We start from the raw sequence: 20,647 nt of genomic DNA, 5'->3' as shown, positions 1-20,647 counted from the left end.
ATAACACTAGCACAAAACACGTTCATATCTTTTTTAGGGATAGCAAAACACCCGTTCAAATGCTGCATATGACGTCATATGTGCATATTGAAATCTTTTAAGGTTTTCAAACGTAGAAAGATGACTGAAATAAGTATCCCTGGTAATTCACATAGACATGGATTTGTATTGGGCCATTCTCACTTTGCAGTACTCGAACAAATAGGTATACAGAAGTTAAATTTGGTGGGTGAGAGTAAATTAATAATTATGACGTCTTGAAAAGCTATTTCATTTTTTTTTCTGTAACGCCTTTCTACGATATCATAGCGCTGAAGCCATGTTTTCCCGTCTGGACCTAGTAATAAGAGAAAATGTTCGGTAGAACTTTGAGACTTCATTTTGGCATAAAATCTTTCATTGACGACTAAAATTCATATAAATGTTCATATTAACATAGTATCTGTTGTAATTTACCAATATTTGTCCTTGTGCGTTATTTCAGTTTAGGTTCTGTGGATTCATACTTTTGTAAACAGGCAATTTATAAAAATGACCATGTAATTGATAATCATGTGAACACCGTAGTGCTGACTACTGGGTTGGTGATACCCTCGGGGACGAAACGTCCATCAGCAGTGGCATCGACCCAGTGGTGTAAGTAGTTATCAAAGGTACCAGGCTTATAATTTAATACGCCAGACGCGCGTTTCGTCTACATAAGACTCATCAGTGACGCTCAGATCAAAAAAGTTGTAAAACCAAACAAGTACAAAGTTGAAGAGCATTGAGGACCCAAAATTCCAAAAAGGTTGTGTAAAAAATACGGCTAAGGTAATCTTTACCTGGGATAAGAAAATTCTTCGTATTTCGAAAAAAAATTATACTTTTGTAAACAGGCAATTTATGTAAATGACCATATAATTGATATTCATGTCAACACCGTGCTGACTACTGGGCTTGTGATACCCTCGGAAGACAACATTTGTTCATCTTGTTTGATTTATCCTAGATAATGGTAGTTTAACAAGGGAGACGACATCAGAATTTTAACATTAAATAAATTTCTATTGTTAGTGCCCAAAACTATGTTTTGAAGCTAAAATATAAATATATTAAATATTTCAATGACAATGACTATGTCATCAATTTTTATATTTCATTACTGAATCTATGACTGGTAAAATTGATTATTGCAAAAGTATACAGAATTATAGTGGAAAATAAAGGAATTAAGTAATAAAATATTGAATAAGAATTGAATTATGTACAGAACTAGGCAATCATATAATTACAGAAAAAAATATTAGGTAAATGATGAGAAAATTACAGAATATGCGTTTAAATATAAAGAAAAAAATTCCTAAAAATATAACGAATACTACTAAAAAGAAGGTTAATCAACCTTGTCTATCAACAAGGGTAATGCAGATTTTTAGAACCCTTCATCCAGATCTTCTTATGTCTTGATGTGTATTCTATGTATTACATAACATAATGTCTTCCATGAAATATTGTCCGTCGGACAAAATTTCATATAAAATATTGTCCGTCGGACAAAATTTCATATTAAATATTGTCCGTGGACAGTAATTCACAAGGAAATACTTTCCATTTCATTATGAAATAGTGGCCTTGTCGATGAAACGTTGTCAACACATTCTGGACAATATTGCACATTAAAATATTGTCAACGACAATATTACACTGTGAAATTCTGTCCACGAAAATATTTGACTGTGAAACACTGTCTTTTAAAAATCTATTTATGTTTTCCCTGAGGATTCCTCTGCCATTAAATTGTTGATTTATCGGGATGTTTATATTTTTGTGTGTGTTGCATCAATTAGTTAAGCAGGTTTGTTTAATGATATCATTACCCGAAATATTAAATGTCTATAACCTCCATTTCATGAGTTAAAATTTCATGGCAATTCATCTATGAAATATTATCTCAATATACAACCTTGTATAACCTCCCTTTCACAAGACAACATTTCGTACTATTCATTTATAAAAAAATATGGAATTTCATCCTTCACTGCACATTATTCTAAAAGTAAGGACAAAATTTCATGATAAAACGCCATGAAGTTATGTTCTTGGGAACAATGTATAATATATATGTCTGTTGTTTACTATACTATATCATATTAAAACATATGTTTAACTAATTTCTCAAATGTAAACAAATAATAGAAAAACAAAAAAGTCAATTATTTATGGGGTATCCATCCATGACAAAACATCAGCACATGTACAGCACATTAAAATAAAACAAACATACACACAAAAACAAACAAACAAAACACCATGTACTTTTTCACTGCTCGTATTTTCTATTTATTTATGAAACACATATATATCAGCAATATTGTTTGGAATTCTGATGGACGTTGATCAAAATCTTTACTTCAACTTTTAGTGTTATCTCCCCTATATTGATCCAGCAGCGCTTAGCAGCACAATAAACTTCCTGGTGTCTTTTGATATTGTTTTTTTCCGTCTTGACGTTTGTTTTTTATTAGAACAAATAGACATGTAAGCTTGTGCCAGGTAATGTATTCATCAAGATATATAAAGTCTAATAGCTTCTCTATGGATAATAAATAAACTTGTCATTCAAGTGAACAATGTTAAAGCGAGAACGTGACAATACAGAAATCAAAACAAGGAATTTCATTCATCAGCACGTTTATTTCCACAGTTGTTTTACAGCTTTTAAAGCATTAACAACATATGGGAACAATGAACCTCTAGAAAGCAATATACCCTATTTGTTCAATAATACATGCAAAGTGCGTAAAGCTTAAATACCTGACAAAAGGGAAATAGAGAGACTATACAAAGGTGAAATCAAAACATCTTATCACTCTTTAGTCCAGGAAAAACAGTTACTTAGACAACTTCTGGGTGAGGTCAAATGTTGCAAAAACAAAGGTCTTCAGCAACGAGCCGAGAGAGGAAAAAGTTTGTAAAGTGAACATTTCAAAATTGTGATAGTTTAAGCAGCAGATTTTAATATACTTATTCAAACCATTAAAAATCCTTTGTTCGATGTGTTTACGATGGTTTAAACATGTCTTTATGAAAAGTTTTATGCACAATACATTATTAAAACAGCACCCCAGAGAGCTTCGACTGATCTGACAAAGTTGGGTAACTTTAGAACTTATAAGCTTTTGAGAGGCTCTCTTAGCGCCATCGGCTACCCTTGAAGGTCAAACCTTTTGTGGAGGACTACACTTTCAGAGCACCATTTACATACATTTTATGTAGATATGAAAGCACTGTTATGGACTTGAATTTCATCAAAATATACATTTTGGTACCTTTGTTTCATTTCTACTAGTAAGAAATATAGATATTTATGTACGGTTATTAATTTTATTCCATTTTTAATAAAAGTATCGCTTCAAGACGCTGCTTGATAGTACAACTGCCTCATTAAACAATAATTTCCCATAAATTTAAATAATGGATCCCTGATTTTCTAAAGCTATGTTATGAATTAATAAAGTGCAACAAAAAACAAACACCAACACATATATAAACAAACTATGTGATAACAACTGCCATATTCCTGACTTGGTACAAGACATTTTAAGAAAATGGTGGGTTAAACCTGGTTAAATAGCTTGCCAAACCTCCTGCATTATGACATGGTTAAAAAATTTCGCTAAAACGTTAACACTACATGACAGAAAGTAATGAAATTGTTGAGACTTGCATGACCAAGAGCTTAAATTGTATGCATTGCTTTTAGCTACACAAAAACATGATAAACTAATACGTTTTGGATCTGACATGTTTATACCAGTCAACCAAAACCTTGTCTCTCAACAGTACACAACTTTTTAGGCTATTCCTTATTCCCCATCCAATGCTACAGTTTCTTTTATTATTTATTCAACGGTGTCAAAACTAAATGAGTTATTCTCTAATTTCATCAATATAAATGTAAGAAAGCCTTCATAATTTCACACCAAATCCGACCAAATACATAAAGTGGTCGTACCTAAAAATGAGTAACAAAATTCAGCTTATGGTTTACGTAATTTTCATCCAATGCATCGAAAAATTGTCACTCAAACGATCGCTTTGTTCCCTTTTAAATTGTCTACATACTTAATTCGCAGTGGTTCAGTCGATTTTGTCCTGAATTAGATTAAATCATGAACCGTATATATTTCAACAGACAGTCGGTATCACTAGGGTACTAATTGTGCACCCCTACTGGCCGATTTGTTTTTGTATTCGTATGAAGCAGAATTTATTCAAAACCTTCTAAAAGATAAAAAGAAAAAGCACCTTGCGAAATTCTTTAATTTTACTTTCAGATATATTGATGATCTATCACTGAATAACCTATATTTCAACCAATAATTGCATCTCATATATCCCAGTGAACTTGAAATTAAGTATACTACTGATACTAGAAAGACTGCTTCATACATTGATCTTTTCCTCAATATTGACACAGATGGACGTCTTCACACTTAAATCTATGACAAACGGGACGATTTCAACTTCCCAATTATCAATTTCCCATTTCTCAGCAGTGACATACCCTCGGCCCCATCGTATGGTGTTTACATAGCTCAGCTGATACGTTATGCTCGAGCATGGACACCATCACGAATTGGTTGATCCATACGATGTGTTTTTGTCTAAACTAACTAAGGACATTTTTACCATGTCTTAGATTATGGTTCACCATTTACGTCGTCTGGTCTTTTAAGTACCGAACATTACCTATTCCCGAATATGACTGTTTTGCTGAATGTGAATTCGCATTGCTATAAGACGTGTCACGGTATTTGTTATCCAACATTCCTGTATTTGGTAATGATGTTGTATTTGTAATTCTGATCGGATATTGTTAAATGTCTTATCGTTTGTAGTTGTAATTCTAATTCTTTTATTATTTCTATTCGTATGTGAAAGTATAGATAATTAATCACTAAGATCATTTGTAAGATTTTAGTTTAAAGCAACTAAACGTACACGATTTATTTGTTTTACAGTTTGATTCAGAAGATATACCGACATAGCCAGATAATGCAATTAATTATCTAATTACTAACACAATTCTATACAAATAGTCTTGTAATTGTTATAAAATACACCAAATACGATAATTTCAAACCTAATCGTGAACTACATTTTATATATCAAAATGTTTAGAAATTTACCTGTGAAGTCATTTTGTAGCGTCAATCCAGTCGTGTGATAGACAGTGCGTGGTTCTGTTGTGCTGTTTTTATGTGCTGCCCTAGGTTGTTTTACGTTTTCGTTTTTATTCTGTGGTTAGTCAGCGCTTCGTTGTTGACATTAATATCAATTATACGGTCATTTTAAAAAAAATGTTTTATACATTTACTGTTTGCAAAAGTATGAATTATTCTATATACTAAGGATTTTCTTATCCCAGGCATAGATATCCTTAGCCATATTTGGCACAACTTTTTGGATCTTTGGGTCATCAATGCTCTTTAACTTTATACTTGTTTGGCTTTCTGACTATTTTGATCTGAGCGTCACTGATGAGTCTAATGCAGGTGAAACGCGCGTCTGGCGTATTAAATTATAATCCTGGTACCTTTGATAACTATTAGCATGTCTAAATGTATTATTGTATTGTTTATTTGTGTATTTCTCTGTCCTTAATGTTCTTGCATATATTTGTACTGTAGTCCTGTCATGTAATGTTGTCCTTTCAGTGTTATATTTAACATTGCCATAAAAGCGCGAGGTTTGGCTAGCCACAAAACCAGGTTCAACCAAACATTTTATTTCTTCAAATGTCCTGTACCAAGTGAGGAAAATGGCAGTTGTTATCTTATAGTTTGTTTCTGTGTGTGTTACATTGTCGTTTGGTTTTTTGTTGAACTTTAGTGTTTCTGGTGTTTCGTTGTTTTCCTCTTATAGTTAATGTGTTTCCCTCGGTTTTAGTTTGTAACCCGGATTTGTTTTCTCTCAATCGCTTTATGACTTTCGAACAGCGGTATACTACTGTTGCCTTTATTTAGTACTCGGATGCTTTAAATTTGTTCAAACATAATTATGAAATTCAATAAAAAGTCGGCCAAACAATTATTATTTCGTCAAACGGGAAATTACTCAAAATGCTCTTATTAACCTAAAAGATGAATGACAGAACCAATCCTTAATTATGGCATGGCGCCTCTATTTTCTTTCCACAAAAAGGTCAAGGCATCGTGAAAAATGGATAGTGCGCTTTAGCATGCCAAAAACCCCTGTAAGAAACACTGATTTTTCTTCCATATATCACTTCAGCCATTTGTTGTTTTTCACCAAATACCTGTTATGTCTGAGTTATTTATGTCCCAGGTACATTGCGGAAGTTTCTCTTTTTATCCAAGTAAACGAATAAATAAATTCAAGGTTTATACATAAGTAAAAGTATAAATAGATGCATTATGATTGCAAATGAGACAACTATCCACAAAAGCTCAAATGAAGTGGATGTAATCTATTATATGCAATTGTATCTTTATTATACGATGGGTATGAATAACACGAGGCAATTGTTTTCTGTGAAAGAGGACTATGTCCGTATAAATATTTATTCGGATACTGATTATTGTAAAATTAAAACCACAGTTAAATTCATCAATAATTTTCTCATTTTTCTATAAGTAATTATAACATTAAAATATACAAAAAATCACTATCATTTTAACAATCCCTTACTTTTGAGATACCTTATATCATTGGCCTCCTGACATAGGGCTGAACAATAAATACTTCTAAACAAACAAAAAATGTGTGTTGAAAAATTAACCGAAATACAGATACTTATCCGATGGTTATCCTGTTGTTAGAAATTTTATTACTACAATATTTTCAGTGTCAATAAGGAAAGGCGTTCTTTAGGAAACGTGGAAAAAAAATGTTAATGATGTTCAATTCATTAGTATATATTGATTTTTCTACACATTTGCTGTTTGGGTGAAAAAAATGTGCACTGCCTACGGAAATACACTATAAAACAGCCTTTTGATTTCATTGCAAATTGGAGAAACTTTAAATCTGATCATGATGACCATTGTATGTAGTGTGTGGATATTGCATTTTTATGCCCTGCCGTGTGACATGACTTTTGTTATTCTTAGTGTTATTTTGTTTCAGGTGAATACTAAATCTAACCAGACTCAAGATGGCAGGGATTGGAAATAGACTGATGGAATCAAAGGTACATCCTAGTGACAGAAACTTGCTGGCTTTTGGAAGGCAAGATTTCAGCATTCAGTCTCAGTTTGACACAGGAGGCGGAACAAATTCAAGGATGATGATTAAAAGAGATGATTTGGATGAAAAAAAAGCTAAAACACAGGAAAGACTAACATTAGAGGATGTTAGATTTTCAGACATGAGGAAGAAAGTTCCTTTACTGGGAAGGGTCCCACAAAGTAAAATGATGGCTTCTGATCTGGACGATAGTTTTGAGCAGGTATATAACATATATGAATATACGTGGATCGTAGTTCTATGTCAATAATACAATTGTGACCAAAACAAGAGAGAAAAAAAAACCACCACTGGGTCAGTAAAGGAAAGTAAATTGCCACAGGTGGGGGGAGGGGGATAGTCGATCGCCAACAAACATGTTTAATCCCGCCACTTGCCCCATGCCAAAACCAGGCAGTCGTTTGTTGCTGCTGAAGATCATTGTGATTTTATTGGTGCTTTGTATATAAATAAGGCCACTAGTATTGTTTTCCATTCGTCATGTCATTTTTATAGCTTTACTATACAGCTTAAATAAACTGTTTGGTTTTTTTTTCAGCAAAAGGCGGAACACATTACTTTTATCAAACAAAACTTCAAGCAGTTAGAATGTCAGCAATTTGTTCCTGCACCAAATCAACAAAAAATAGAGAAAACAGAAGCCTTAAAGTAAGTGTTGTAATGAAAGTGCATAACATTATCATTAATTTTTATTAATTTAGTATTCCCCAATATCTAAAGATATGCCTAATGCTCAGATGCATCACTGTGTGGCAAATGAATTGACACATATCCCAAAAAGCTGTTGACTTTAGGTTCTAGTGGAATACACGTTGACGAGCTTCCTTACAAGATTTCTTCTTATATATAAAAGGAGAAGAGGGTAGAAATCAACGAGACGGGAACTAAATGAATAAAAAACTGATGTAATTTTTTCATGGTTTATTTATATTCACTTATTTTTATTAGGTATATTTCTATGACAATACATACACATGCATACAAATGCATCTACAACTATCAAAACATCTCACTCAAATATGCAACTGTAAATACTTGTACCGTTGTATATTTTGGTGAGATCTTTTTTTTTATAGTGATTAAGATTAAAACAAAATGTTGAATGCTGTACCCCTATATTTGTCATTTTCACCTATTCTTCTGTTTGTTTTGTTCACACATCGTTGTCAAAATAAAGAAATTGTATGCGACTGTCATGCAAGTGAGAGGTTTAGCTAGCTATAAAACCAGGTTTAATCCACCATTTTCTAATTAAGAAAATGCCTGTACCAAGTCAGAAATATGGCGGTTGTTATCCATTCGTTTAGTGTGTTTGAGCTTTTGATTTTGCCGCTTGATAACGGACTTTCCCTTTTGAATTCTCCTCGGAGATCAGAATTTTTGTGATTTTACTTTTTGTTTACCTCAATTAAAATGTAAAAAAAAAACGTAAATAATCAATTAAGAAAAATACTTAAGGAAAAAAGAACAATAGATAATAAATGATAATTGCAGCTAAATATGACAGCTATAATATGAATGATACATTTATGTATCATCACATTATCTTTTTATCATCCTGAATATGCATGTTACATTTGACACCGTTCTTTGAACAGAGACCATTCATTATCATGATCATCTGTCAAAAGAAAGGTGTTATTTTTGGTAAAAAAAGTATTTGATAAAATGAAGTCGACAGTATAGCTGATTGCAGATATACAAAAAATATGTCAAAACAACAATTGTAGTCAACAGTCTGAATGTAAATACCAAAAAAATAAGTCAAAATAAAAAACTGTTTGATAGACCTCACCCATTTCTGCCTTTTACAAACTCATTGTTTGGCAAACTTAACTAATTTTTTTTAAATCTGATTTGAATTTTTTTATTTTAGATGTCACTGTGGAGAGGTTTTCAAAAATCATATTCCACATGAATTTCATGTATCAACTCAACCTGGAAAACGACAAGTAACGACATATAGATATGATAACCTAATTTCACCTGGTATGTTAAAGGATTTTTAACATTTCGTTTTAACTACAATATAGTAACCCACAGATTTATTCTTTATTACAGGCACTTTAAATATATGATGAATCAACAATTTAAAAGTAATATTTATACCATCTAACAATTGTACATGTATATGTAGTATGTTAATTAATACAAAAACATTGTTAGAACTAACATAGTTGAAATAAAGTTTAAAAATTTATTCTGGTGGGGAATGTGAGTCAAACAAATTAATTGATCATGTTGAATGCGGGTTGATGCAATTTCCTTAGAAAATCCATTTGTAAAAATTGTATGTTAAATCAACAGTTCTACCCATTATTCACCTGCATCTAATTCTGGGTCAGCTCTAAATGAAAGAGACACAACATCACATGACTTGGAACATTAAGGATTATAAACTTCAATCTATACCAAATATGAATAACGTTTCATGATTCCTTTTAACTTATTGAGTGAAGCACAGAGACAATTGAAATGTTTAGACAAACAAATGAAGTGATATTCTATAAATTTCGAAATTCATGAGTTTCAAAATATGTTAATGCACCGATAAAATTAACAAATTCTTATAGTCATATAAAATTACCAACGTATGTTATTTTTAGGCCTTTTATAGAATGTAACGAGCTTTGGGTTTTGCTCATTGTTTAAGGCCATACGGTGACATATAGCTGTTAATTTAATAGTCATTCGGTCTTTGGTGGGGAGTTGTCTCATTTGCAATCATAATATATCTTGTTATCTTTAAATATTAAAGTCGATTAGCTGTTAACTTTGTTCGCAAATAATACAAACATGAATTTTTTTACTACTAGTATATTATGAATGATTAGTTGATTTTAATGTGTTTTAAAGATTTAAAGCCTTTTATTGATCCCAACAATCTTGGATCTAAACCTTCTGAAAAGTTCCCTCCTGTGGAATGGAAAGCTGATCAGGCTATGAAAGTAAAAAATACGACGTCTTTTGGTAAAATAAAATTTACAGGCATGGAACAAGTTGGTGGCATGAAACCTGCAAAGGTATGTTAACGTAGGATTTGATTGATTTGATTTGTGGTGTTTTAACGCCAGTTTTAAGCACCGCTTTTGGGCTATTTCGTGGCGGCCAGTTTTTATTGGTGGAGGAAGCCGGAGTGCCCGGAGAAAACCACCGACCTTTAATAGGAAAACTGACAATCCTAGTCAACTAAGATTTGAGTCGAGTGCACCCGCACGAGCGGGGTTCGAACTCACAACCTCAGTGTTGACTGGCTAGTGATTACAGTAGTAACTACTTAGACCACTCGGCCACCGAGGCCCCCTGTTAACGTAGGAAAAATCAATTATAAAAATGAGAATCATGAAACCTACAAAGGTAAGTTGATTTAGGAAAATTCAATCATAAATCAGAATGAACAAACTCATCACAGCCACAAAGATTAAAATGTTGTACGCCAGGCGCGTTACGTCTACAAAAGACTCTTCAGTGATGCTCGAAAAAATTAAAAAAAAGGCAAAATACTGTACGAAGTTGAAGATGATTGAAGACCGATAATTCCAAATGGTTTTGCCAAATATAGATAGGGTAATCTATTCCTGGGATAGAAAATCTGTAGTATTTTTTCACGTTTGTTAACAGTCGATTTATAATTATGATAAATTGATATTTATAATATCTATGCCCGCGACCATAGTATGACTATGAAGGAAGATATGGTGTCAATGGTAATGGGATAGCTAAAAAACACAAATAATATTAGTATTTTTGTAAACTCACATATTGAAAAATTTGAAAATAATAAATACATGGTACAAAAAACAGAGGAATTGATAGGTTCATATTAATAAATTATGTACCTGTTATATTGTAAACATGGTAAAGGCAGAACTTATTGCTTGCGTTTATTGCTAATTTTGAAAAATGAAAAACAAAAGAGATTAATAATTTCTTTTTCATGGCGAGTAGGCGGCTGCGAACAGTTTCCATGTCATCACATATGAACAGTTTAAAACTGATCGTCACTGATGAGTCTTATGTAGACAAAATGCGCGTCTGGCGTATTAAATTAAGATTTGTTTTCTTTCATTCGATTTATGACTTTTGAACAGCAGTATACTACTGTTGCCTTTATTTATTAACCAATGCTTTTCAATATTGAATTTTTTCACCTGTACTCTAGAGGAGTTATGTCCTTTAAAAAAAATGTGCACTTTATGTTGGTTTTATGCAATTACTTTTAAAGGGTTTCAACAATACTTTTTAAATTTTAATTTGTTGTTGCTGATGACAAAATAAAGAACAACTTAAGTTTTGACAATTTTTACTTTCACTGATCAAGAGTTATAATCCTTGTTAGATTTATTAAAATGCACTTTACATCGTTTCAATGCAATAACTTTAAACCAAAGCTTGTAAAATTTGAATAAGGTGTTTCTGATGACAAAATGGGAGTCAAATTGCTGATTAGCCAAAAAGGCACAAAAACATGAAAAAGTGGCGGGGAAAAAAGCATACAAGCGCGTTTAAATTAACGAAAACCTGGTTTGCTGTCAATTTGACAAATTTCTATTTACAATCTATGTAAGTAGGTGTGGAATCATGATTGTTTTTTTTTTAATGTTATGAAATACATGTATATATTTGAATAAAAACTTCATAAACTTAAAACTGATAAAAGTAAGGCCAATTTGAATTTCATTTTCATCCTTAAATTATGTTTTACCAATTTCTTTGTCATTGATTACCTTTTGACCGATGGTCAATGCAATGGTTTTCTGTCATGTGACCTCATTTCTTAATTACATGTAACCCATTGCAAGTCTGTGTTCGTTTCAGTACTTACGTTTAACAGATGAAGAAAAACCAGATTCTGTTGGCCTGGCTATTAAGCTGATGAAAGTCCACTGGAGGATAATGGAGCCAAATACGCCTAGTCTGATCATATCTGTTGTTGGTGGTGCTAAAAACTTCAAGCTTAATGGTAAAATGAGGGAAACTTTCCAGTCTGGTCTGATTAAAGTAAGTATAGTGATCTGTTATAAAATGAGGGAAACTTTCCAGTCTGGTCTGATTGAAGTAGGTATAAAGCTGACTGTACGGTATGGGCTTTGCTCATTGTTAAAGGCCGAACGGTGACCTATAGTTGTTAATTTCTGTGTCATTTGGTCTCTTGTCGAGAGTTGTCTCATTGGCAATCATACTACATCTTCTTTTTTATATTGTGGTCTGCTGTAAAATGAGGAATCATTTCTAGTCTTGTCTAAAGAAAGTATAGTGGTCTGCGGTAAAATGAGGGAAACTTTCCAGTCTGGTCTAATTAAAGTAAGTATAGTGGTCTGCGGTAAAATGAGGGAACTTTCCAGTCTGGTCTAAATAAAGTAAGTATAGTGATTTGCTGTAAATTGAGGGAAAGTTTCCAGTCTGGTCTAATTAAAGTAAGTATAGTGATCTGTTGTAAAATGAGGGAAACTCTTCAGTCTGGTCTAATCAAAGTAAGTAAATGAGTCTGTTGTTAAAAGAGGGAATCTTTCCAGTCTGGTCTTCTTTAAGGCAGTAAAGTTGTTCACGGTAAAATAAGAGAATCTTTCCAATCTTATTTAAGGCAGTACAGTGGTCTGTTGTAAAATGATGGAAACTTTCCTGTCCTGTCCTATGAAAGTAAGTACAGTGGTCTTTTGTAAACGAGGGTAACTTTCTAGTCAGGTCTTTTTATAAAATTGAGAATGCAAATGGGGAAAGTGTCAAAGAGACAACAACTCGACCAAAGATAGGAAAACAGCCGAAGGCCACCAATGCGTCCTCAATACAGCGAGAAAATCCGGTAACCGGAGGCATGCGTCAGCTTGCCCCTAAACAAAAATGTGTACTAGTTTAGTGATAATGGACGCTATACTAAACTCCGAAATATATAAAAGAAACTAAAATTAAAAATCATACAAGACTAACAAAGGCCAGAGGCTTCCGACTTGGGACAGGCGCAAAAAATGTGGCGGGGTTAAACATGTTTTTGAGATCTCAACCATCCCCCTATACCTCTAGCCAATGTGGAAAAACCAAACAAACAGTAAATAAAATGGTCTGTTGTAAAATAAGGAAATTCTTCCACTTTGATCTCTCAGTGGTCTGGTATAATGATGACGGAAACATTCTATTCCGATCTGATTACAATAACCTTGATTGGTCTGTTGTACAATGAGGGAAACATTGCAGTTCGATCTTTGAGAGGTTTGTTATAAATGAAGAAAACATTCCATTCTGATATCCTATTACGGTACATTTGAAAGGTTTGTCGTAAAATGGGGGGAACATTCCAGTTTGATCTTTGGGTGGTCTGTTATAAATGAGGGACACATTCCAGTTTAATCTGATAAAAAACTGTTAAAATATTTTTTTCGTGGATATCAATTTTCTAATTTTGATCAATAGTTAAATGTTCGTGGGTTCTTTTAAAAATCGTTAATTTTAGTTTCTGAAACAAATTGAGTGAAGAGTTTGAAGCCATTAGAATCGAAGATTCTTGAAAATAAAAATATTCATTCTTATAATGATTTGAGGGACATTGCAAAATTAGGGAGTCATTTCACTTCTTGTATGCCTTTCATTACTTACAACGTTAACGTTTGTAAAAAATTTAATAAAATAATTGATATCGGAGGAAGGCTTAATCGTCTATTCTTCTTACTGTCTCGATTGAAGTAAGGAGTAGGTTCGATAACACCCTAAAAAGGCCCCTAATTCTAGCTACAATTTTAAATTAGGTTTAATTGACCAATATCACAATGAATCATAGCTAATACAATGACTAGAAAGAAAATATGTCTTTTTGTTAAAAATTTACGTACTTGCGTTCTATTCATGATGTCACAAATAGCACTCATTTTGATTTTCAACAAAAATTCAATGAAAACGGGTCTATTTCCAATGATTTTTTTGGACAGGAAACATAGAGCGCATGCGTCGACAAAAAAAGCTTTTTTAATAAAATGTTTGTTATCACATTTTACATATCTGACTTGAATATTTAGTTTGTCGACGCCTGCTCTATTATGTTTCCTAGGCCTCAATTTGGTTGAAATTTGGACGATTTTGTTAAATTTCGCAAAAATCTCTATTTTGACCTATTCGGGATGTAAAAATCAACGCTTTAAAACTAAAACTTTGACATAAAAAGTTCTATTCAACTTTCTCACATGTCTTTTTATCACTTTAAAACATTTATTATCTTTAAACATTAAACATAATAATCGGGGCCAAATATGACCCTTACCGAACTTACTACTTTGTAATGTAAACATTATAAATGTAGAACATGTGAAATCAGAAGTGATGACACTTATCAACCCCAATATCAAATGATAAACAGATTAACGATCATGAAAGGTTTTTAGAGGGCCGTAAACATGTTACTTGAAATAGGTTGCACAAAAAATGCCACATATGTATTTTTTATATGATTTGTTGAAATACTTCTCATGTCCAATATGAAATTATTACTTTTTTTATCGTATGTCATCACCGATAGCCTACCTTTTATCGATCAAAACTAATTTTTCATGAGAATTAGAAGGGTAAAAGTCGTACAGTTATCTCTTTTAAAGATCAAAAAGATAAAAGTTTTATGTATAGTTCTTAGTGCTTTCGATGATATTTAAAATATTTTTTAGAATATATGCCCGAATCAATTTAGTCAAACCTACATGGGGATCTTTCCATGTTTAGATTTGGACAACAGTTGTTATATTTCTTTTGACACTTAAATTGTGGATAAACTCTTTTACGAAAAACAACAAAAATTGGTACCGCTTAAATAAAAGTACTTTAAATTTATAGTAACTTTAAATGGTATTTTGTAGGAGAAGGGAAACATTCATGCGTAATCTTTGGAATAGTCTGTTGTAAAATGACGGAAGCATTCAAATTTTATTGAAGAATTCAGTCAATATTTTGGTAATGTCTTAGGTCAGGTAATAGACCCTTGACACAACTCTAGTGTAAGCTTGCTGCTATATCACAAATTATGTCTCATAAATAAAATTGAGAATTAAAAAATGGGAATTAAAGGGCAGAAAACAGCCCAGGCCATCAATGGGTCTTTAACCAGGAGTGAAAATCTCGCATTCGGAGGCGGGCTCCAGTTGGCCCACAAACAAAAATGTGTCCTAGTACAGTAAAAAGGACGTCACTAAACTTCAAAACATTTAAATGGAATATTTCAACAAGAGTAACACAACTGTCAATACTCGTTGTTTATTGTTATCTGTTTTATATTTATATAGCAAAACTATTTTCAATAATTTGAAAGTAAAAATGTTCAACAAATGACTAAATTAACATATCAATTCAAGAATGCAATGAGTTAATATCTAATATTGTTGCATTACCTTTTTGGTTTTTGACGTAGATATAGAAGAATATTCAAAATACTACTGTGGATTCATTATTATTCGTGGGATACCAATTTTCGTGGATTTTGTTGGTTCAGGTAAACCACGAAATTAAATGTTCAACGATTGACAAATTATATATATTATGCTTGTATGCAAACTTCAGCAAAACCACGAATAAGATATCCACGAATATGCAAGTTTTCCTCACGAAAATTGATACCCACGAAAATTAATGAATCCACAGTATTATATATCTTAAATCTGTAATCACTTAAATGTAACTTCACGAACAGCAGCTTGACAATACTGATTGTTGTTGAGTGTTAGGGGATGATAAATGCAGGATTTATTTCCTATGCGAGATATCTTTTTTGTTTGACTGTTATAAAGACACACGGTTTGTGATACTTACCAATGCAATAAATGCTTTATATATTTAACAGGCTTCCCAGACAACAAATGCCTGGCTAATAACATCAGGATTCAATATGGGAGTAATGAAGGAAGTAGGATTAGCAGTGAGAGAAGGCCAGTCATTCGAATGGTATAAAGACAGATTTGCCCATGGTCTACGTTGTATTGGAATAGCTCCATGGGGATATGTTAAAGATAGAAAAGTCCTGACAGACCACACTATCAATGTAGAGGTAAAATTTGTACTGTGGATTCATTACTTCTCGTAGGATACCAATTTTCGTGGATTTTGTTGGTTCATATGGTAGTCAGTTTAGGCCATTTCGCGTTTTCGTGTTTTCGCCCTTGATATTCTATAGATCGAGCAAAAAGGTGAAAACGCGAAATCGCGAAGTCAAAAACGCGGAAACGCAAAGTAAAAACGCGAAAACGCGAAGTCGAAAACACGGAAACGCGAAATATTTTTTTTTCTTTCTAATTTCACATTTTCGACTTCGCGTTTTCGCGTTTGAGCAATTTCGCGATTTCGCATTTTCGTGTTTTTGCGTTTGTGCGTTTTTGTCTCGGGAGTAATCTTCTTGTAGTCGATTTCGGTTGCATTGTTCTGCAAACAATGTTTCATCATTATATATATTTTTGAGTTTCAAATTAAAGCTAGTGATGAAATAGTAAATGTAAATTGACCACAAGAAGAAATAAAATAGAATCATATACGGTCTTTGAGAATTGATTTTAGCACACAAAAAAATTAAGTGTTTTAGAACTATTTCAAATTTTCAAAAATGTTTGGAAAAACAGAAATTAAAGAAATTTATATACATTATATAAGATTTCTAATGTTACGACGTCCAAATTAGGTCATAAAATGCACCAAGTGAATAAAAAAAAAAAGAAAAATGCTAAGTTGATGCATTTTCCGTCATTATTTCCTTTGTTGCCATGGTAACTCGTTAAAATGATAAGTTTGTTTTTCTTTTCTGAACACTGTGTATTTTTTTGGCCAAATGAGGGCCTTATTACCCTTCATCTTTTAAAAGGAATTCCGCGGACATTATTTGGCTAAGCCCCTCAGTTATGGATAATTGACTTCAAAAAGAGGGGCGAAAGATACCAAAGAGACATTCAAAAACAAAGTAACAACGCCATAGCCTAGAACGAGAAAAACAAACAGACAAACAATTGTATACAAAAATAACATAGAAAAATAAAGACTGAGCATTACGAACCCCACCAATAACTTGGAGTGATCTCATGTGCTCCTGAATGGCAAGCAGATCCTGCTCCACAAAGACATTCGTCGTGTTGCTCATGTTAGTACAATCCTGGTAATAAATCTATTTAGGTAGGCCGCATTCGTGAAAAGGGAACGGGATTGTATTTACGACATTTGGAACATATCCGCTATTATATGTTAAACGGCTATTCCATAACGGTCAACCAACTCGTAATGGCGTCCGTAAAATTTGCGAACAGATGATTTCAACTTCACCATTTGGAAGTCTTGGTTTAAAATTAATTAAAAGCTTCCTTGTGAGCAGCAACATTCTATCAAGGAAATCATGATAGGAAATACAAACCTGGAATATCGTATCAGTTGGGAGATATATAATCCGTATGCAGGCGCTGCTGCAATTTTGCTACATAGAAATGGAAAGTTCACAATTGGAAAGCTGAAATCAACTCTTTTGTTGTAATGTTTTGTTTTCAACCGACCCTCGTTTCCAATTTGTAGATGTAAGCCAAGATATGAGACAGACTTAACTGTATCTGTTGTATCAATTATCGCTAGTTCGATGGGATAGATACGATCAACATTGTCACCAAACTTTGAATTATTTAGTGAGAGAACATCATCTATATAGCGGCGAGTAAAGTTAAAGCATACTTCTAACTTTCTTTCTTTCTTCTTAAAAAGTTCTTTTATGAAGTCAGCTTCATAAGAATAAAGGAACAACTCGACAAGAAGAGGGGCACAGTTGGTTCCAATGGGATTGCCGATAGTTTGTTGACAAATACATCCTCCAAACGTAACAAATAACGTTCCTTATTTTACATGTATGCGTTTGTTATTAGGTTATTATATTGAGAGCCACTAATGGCAAGTCAATGACATTTGATATGCAATTGTATTCGCATTGACAAATCTCATTTTCGTGGATATTGTTTGGCCCTGTACCGTTTAACTTTATATTTTTGCCAAAATATACTACTGCATCATTTTGTCATTGTAACTCCTCTGACATCACACAACGGACTTTCATGAAATTTTGTAGATATTAAGGAAATGATATGTAGATTTGCATATCCAAAAGAATTTTTATAAGTTAATGTATGTAGGAGTTTAGGGTTTATGAACTTGGTGTCTGTGAGATTTTGTTTGTCCAGTGACAATGTGAAGCCGTGGGGTATGTAAGCGTGCTCACAATAGTTCTTTAATTTTTAAAAGAGTGATGCCCTTTGGAATTATCTATGAGGACATGCTACTGTGATGCCTCTAGTGCAGTGTTAAGGTTCATCATAACAAATTGACACATATGGCTGTATTTACACATCAAAAACTACTCTGAGTACAGACTAATATGTGCAGTTTGAAAAGCTGTAAGGCCTAGCATCCACTAAATATATAGAGTTAAAAAAACGGACAAACAGAAGGTTTTTTTTTTCCTTTCAAAGGGGAGTTCATCTAGGGGATTCATCATCTCCATATCTATTTAGGCCTCCTCCTATATATGTGTTATAACTTGTATGTTTCAGGGAAAGTTTGATAAAATGGCTGAATACTTAACCAGTAATGTGATAGAACATGCAAAACCAGTGCCGCTGAATTCAGATCATACACATTTCATTTTTGTTGATGATGGATACAGAAACTCGTATAAGGGTGTGGCTAAATTTAGAGCTAGATTTGAAAAGAAACTGTCTGATCCTATAGAAAAAGGTAAAAGTAAATGTCGAATGTTGTCAGTCTGGAATGTTAAGTTAAAAATATAATTAAAAAAACAGGGACATGTTATATTATTGCCAATGAGAAAACAATTAACCAAAACCTAAAGATGTAAATAAAATAGATCACTATCCAGGCTTTATTAATGAGCGTGACCCATACCGTACAGTCAGCTATAAAACCATGTAGAACTTGTGTATGTTGCGTACCAAATTATGTTTGACAACAAAACTGTTGATCAGATTTTTAAAAAAAATAGCCAGCCACTTAATACTATATTACACACTGCAATTATTTATAGATGACCCTATTCGTTTTAAATAGCCACTCACTAAACAATCAGTTAACAATAGATACGTGGTTTGTGATACTGTGGATTTACGATTATTTCTGGGATACTAAATTTTATGGCTAAAGCTGAACAATAAATTGATATGGTCATTGAAGTACAATTTTCTCAAAAACCACGAATTCAAATATCTACTTAATCCTTAATCCACAAAAATTGGTAACCACGAAAATAAATGAATCCACAGTATTTCTAGTTCTTAATGTAAATATCAAAATAGACAAAATGCTTAAATAATAAATATTTTTTCATCACTCAAACTGTTAATGTTACCTTTAGAAGTTGAATGAATCTTTTACTTACCAGGTAGAAAGTAAATATATGAAGACTGTTGATACTTGTGTGCCCCTTGTCCATATGTTTGTAGGTACATCAAGTCACTGGTTTCAGATTTTGAAGATGAGTTTATCTCGTCCAAATGTTATAAAGCTTGTTACTACAAAACACAGCTCAAGTTCAAATTTGGGTAGAGTCACTTTTATTGTTCTTGAGTGGTATCCCTTTAAAAACAGAATGAAATGCTGAATTTACCGTTACTGTACTCACTCTTTACTTTACTTTGCCTCAGCCAACAGTTATGAAAATTCTATAAAATTCTTAAAACCACCAAACACATACAAACTCCGAATTTGGGTGGCGTCAATTTTATTGCATTCGAGTAATGTCCCTTTAAAATTGAAAAATTTCTGAATTTGTTATTTCTGCATTAAGTTTATAAGCTTAAATTAGATTGAACTAGTACATTGATTCTTGTATATTTACAAGCGGGGTATCAATTTTTCATGGAGTCATTCTTCTATTATTCTTTTTATCAGGAGGAGAGGGAATACCAGTTGTATTGATTGTAGTAGAAGGAGGTCGAGATGCTATAGATGATGCTAAAACTTCTCTCGAACAAAATATTCCAGTTATCTTGTGTGAAGGTACTGGCAGAGCTGCGGACATACTGGTGTATGCTTACACAAATCCAGAGAGACGGTAAACGAATCTCTCATTAACATGTTTTATTTCTAAACGTGCATTCTTGCTGCTATAAAAAAAGTATAATAACAAAAATACCGAACCCCGAGGAAAAGGGAAAGTTCCCAATCAGAAAGCTCTTACACATCTAACGAATTGATAACAACTATCATATTTCTGACATGGTACAGACATTCTTTATATAGAAATGGTGGATTAAACCTGGTTTTATAGCTAGCTTAACCTCTCGCTTATATGACAGTCGCATAAAATTCCATAATATTGACAAAATGTGTGAACAAAACAAACAGACATAATAGGTAAATATGTCAAATATATGGGTACAGCATTGTAATA

General features: G+C 32.7%; 1 protein-coding gene across 15 annotated transcripts in view; it reads left to right on the top strand.

Moving 5' to 3' along the window:
* The window catches only part of LOC127711413 (transient receptor potential cation channel subfamily M member-like 2), a 550,384-nt gene that overhangs the window by 485,193 nt on the left and 44,544 nt on the right, over nt 1-20,647 (top strand). The window contains exons 1-9 of one of the 15 annotated variants that reach the window (XM_052217442.1): nt 2,466-2,535; nt 7,135-7,456; nt 7,793-7,902; nt 9,131-9,243; nt 10,111-10,277; nt 12,073-12,255; nt 16,067-16,270; nt 18,792-18,975; nt 20,146-20,308. The exons of 12 other annotated variants lie outside the window; for them this stretch is intronic. In XM_052217442.1, coding sequence (XP_052073402.1) covers nt 7,163-7,456; nt 7,793-7,902; nt 9,131-9,243; nt 10,111-10,277; nt 12,073-12,255; nt 16,067-16,270; nt 18,792-18,975; nt 20,146-20,308 — 1,418 coding nt within the window. In that variant the 5' untranslated portion in view covers nt 2,466-2,535; nt 7,135-7,162. Of the gene's footprint in view, nt 1-2,465; nt 2,536-7,134; nt 7,457-7,792; nt 7,903-9,130; nt 9,244-10,110; nt 10,278-12,072; nt 12,256-16,066; nt 16,271-18,791; nt 18,976-20,145; nt 20,309-20,647 lie in introns of those variants that run through there. 2 more of the 15 variants (XM_052217441.1, XM_052217443.1) reach the window with 2 other exon arrangements.

Source organism: Mytilus californianus, unplaced genomic scaffold (assembly GCF_021869535.1).
Source record: "Mytilus californianus isolate M0D057914Y unplaced genomic scaffold, xbMytCali1.0.p SCAF_8, whole genome shotgun sequence".
Lineage (NCBI taxonomy): Eukaryota > Metazoa > Mollusca > Bivalvia > Mytilida > Mytilidae > Mytilus > Mytilus californianus.
The sequence above is the reverse complement of the archived record's forward strand: the minus strand, read 5'-3'. Positions and strand labels throughout refer to the sequence as shown.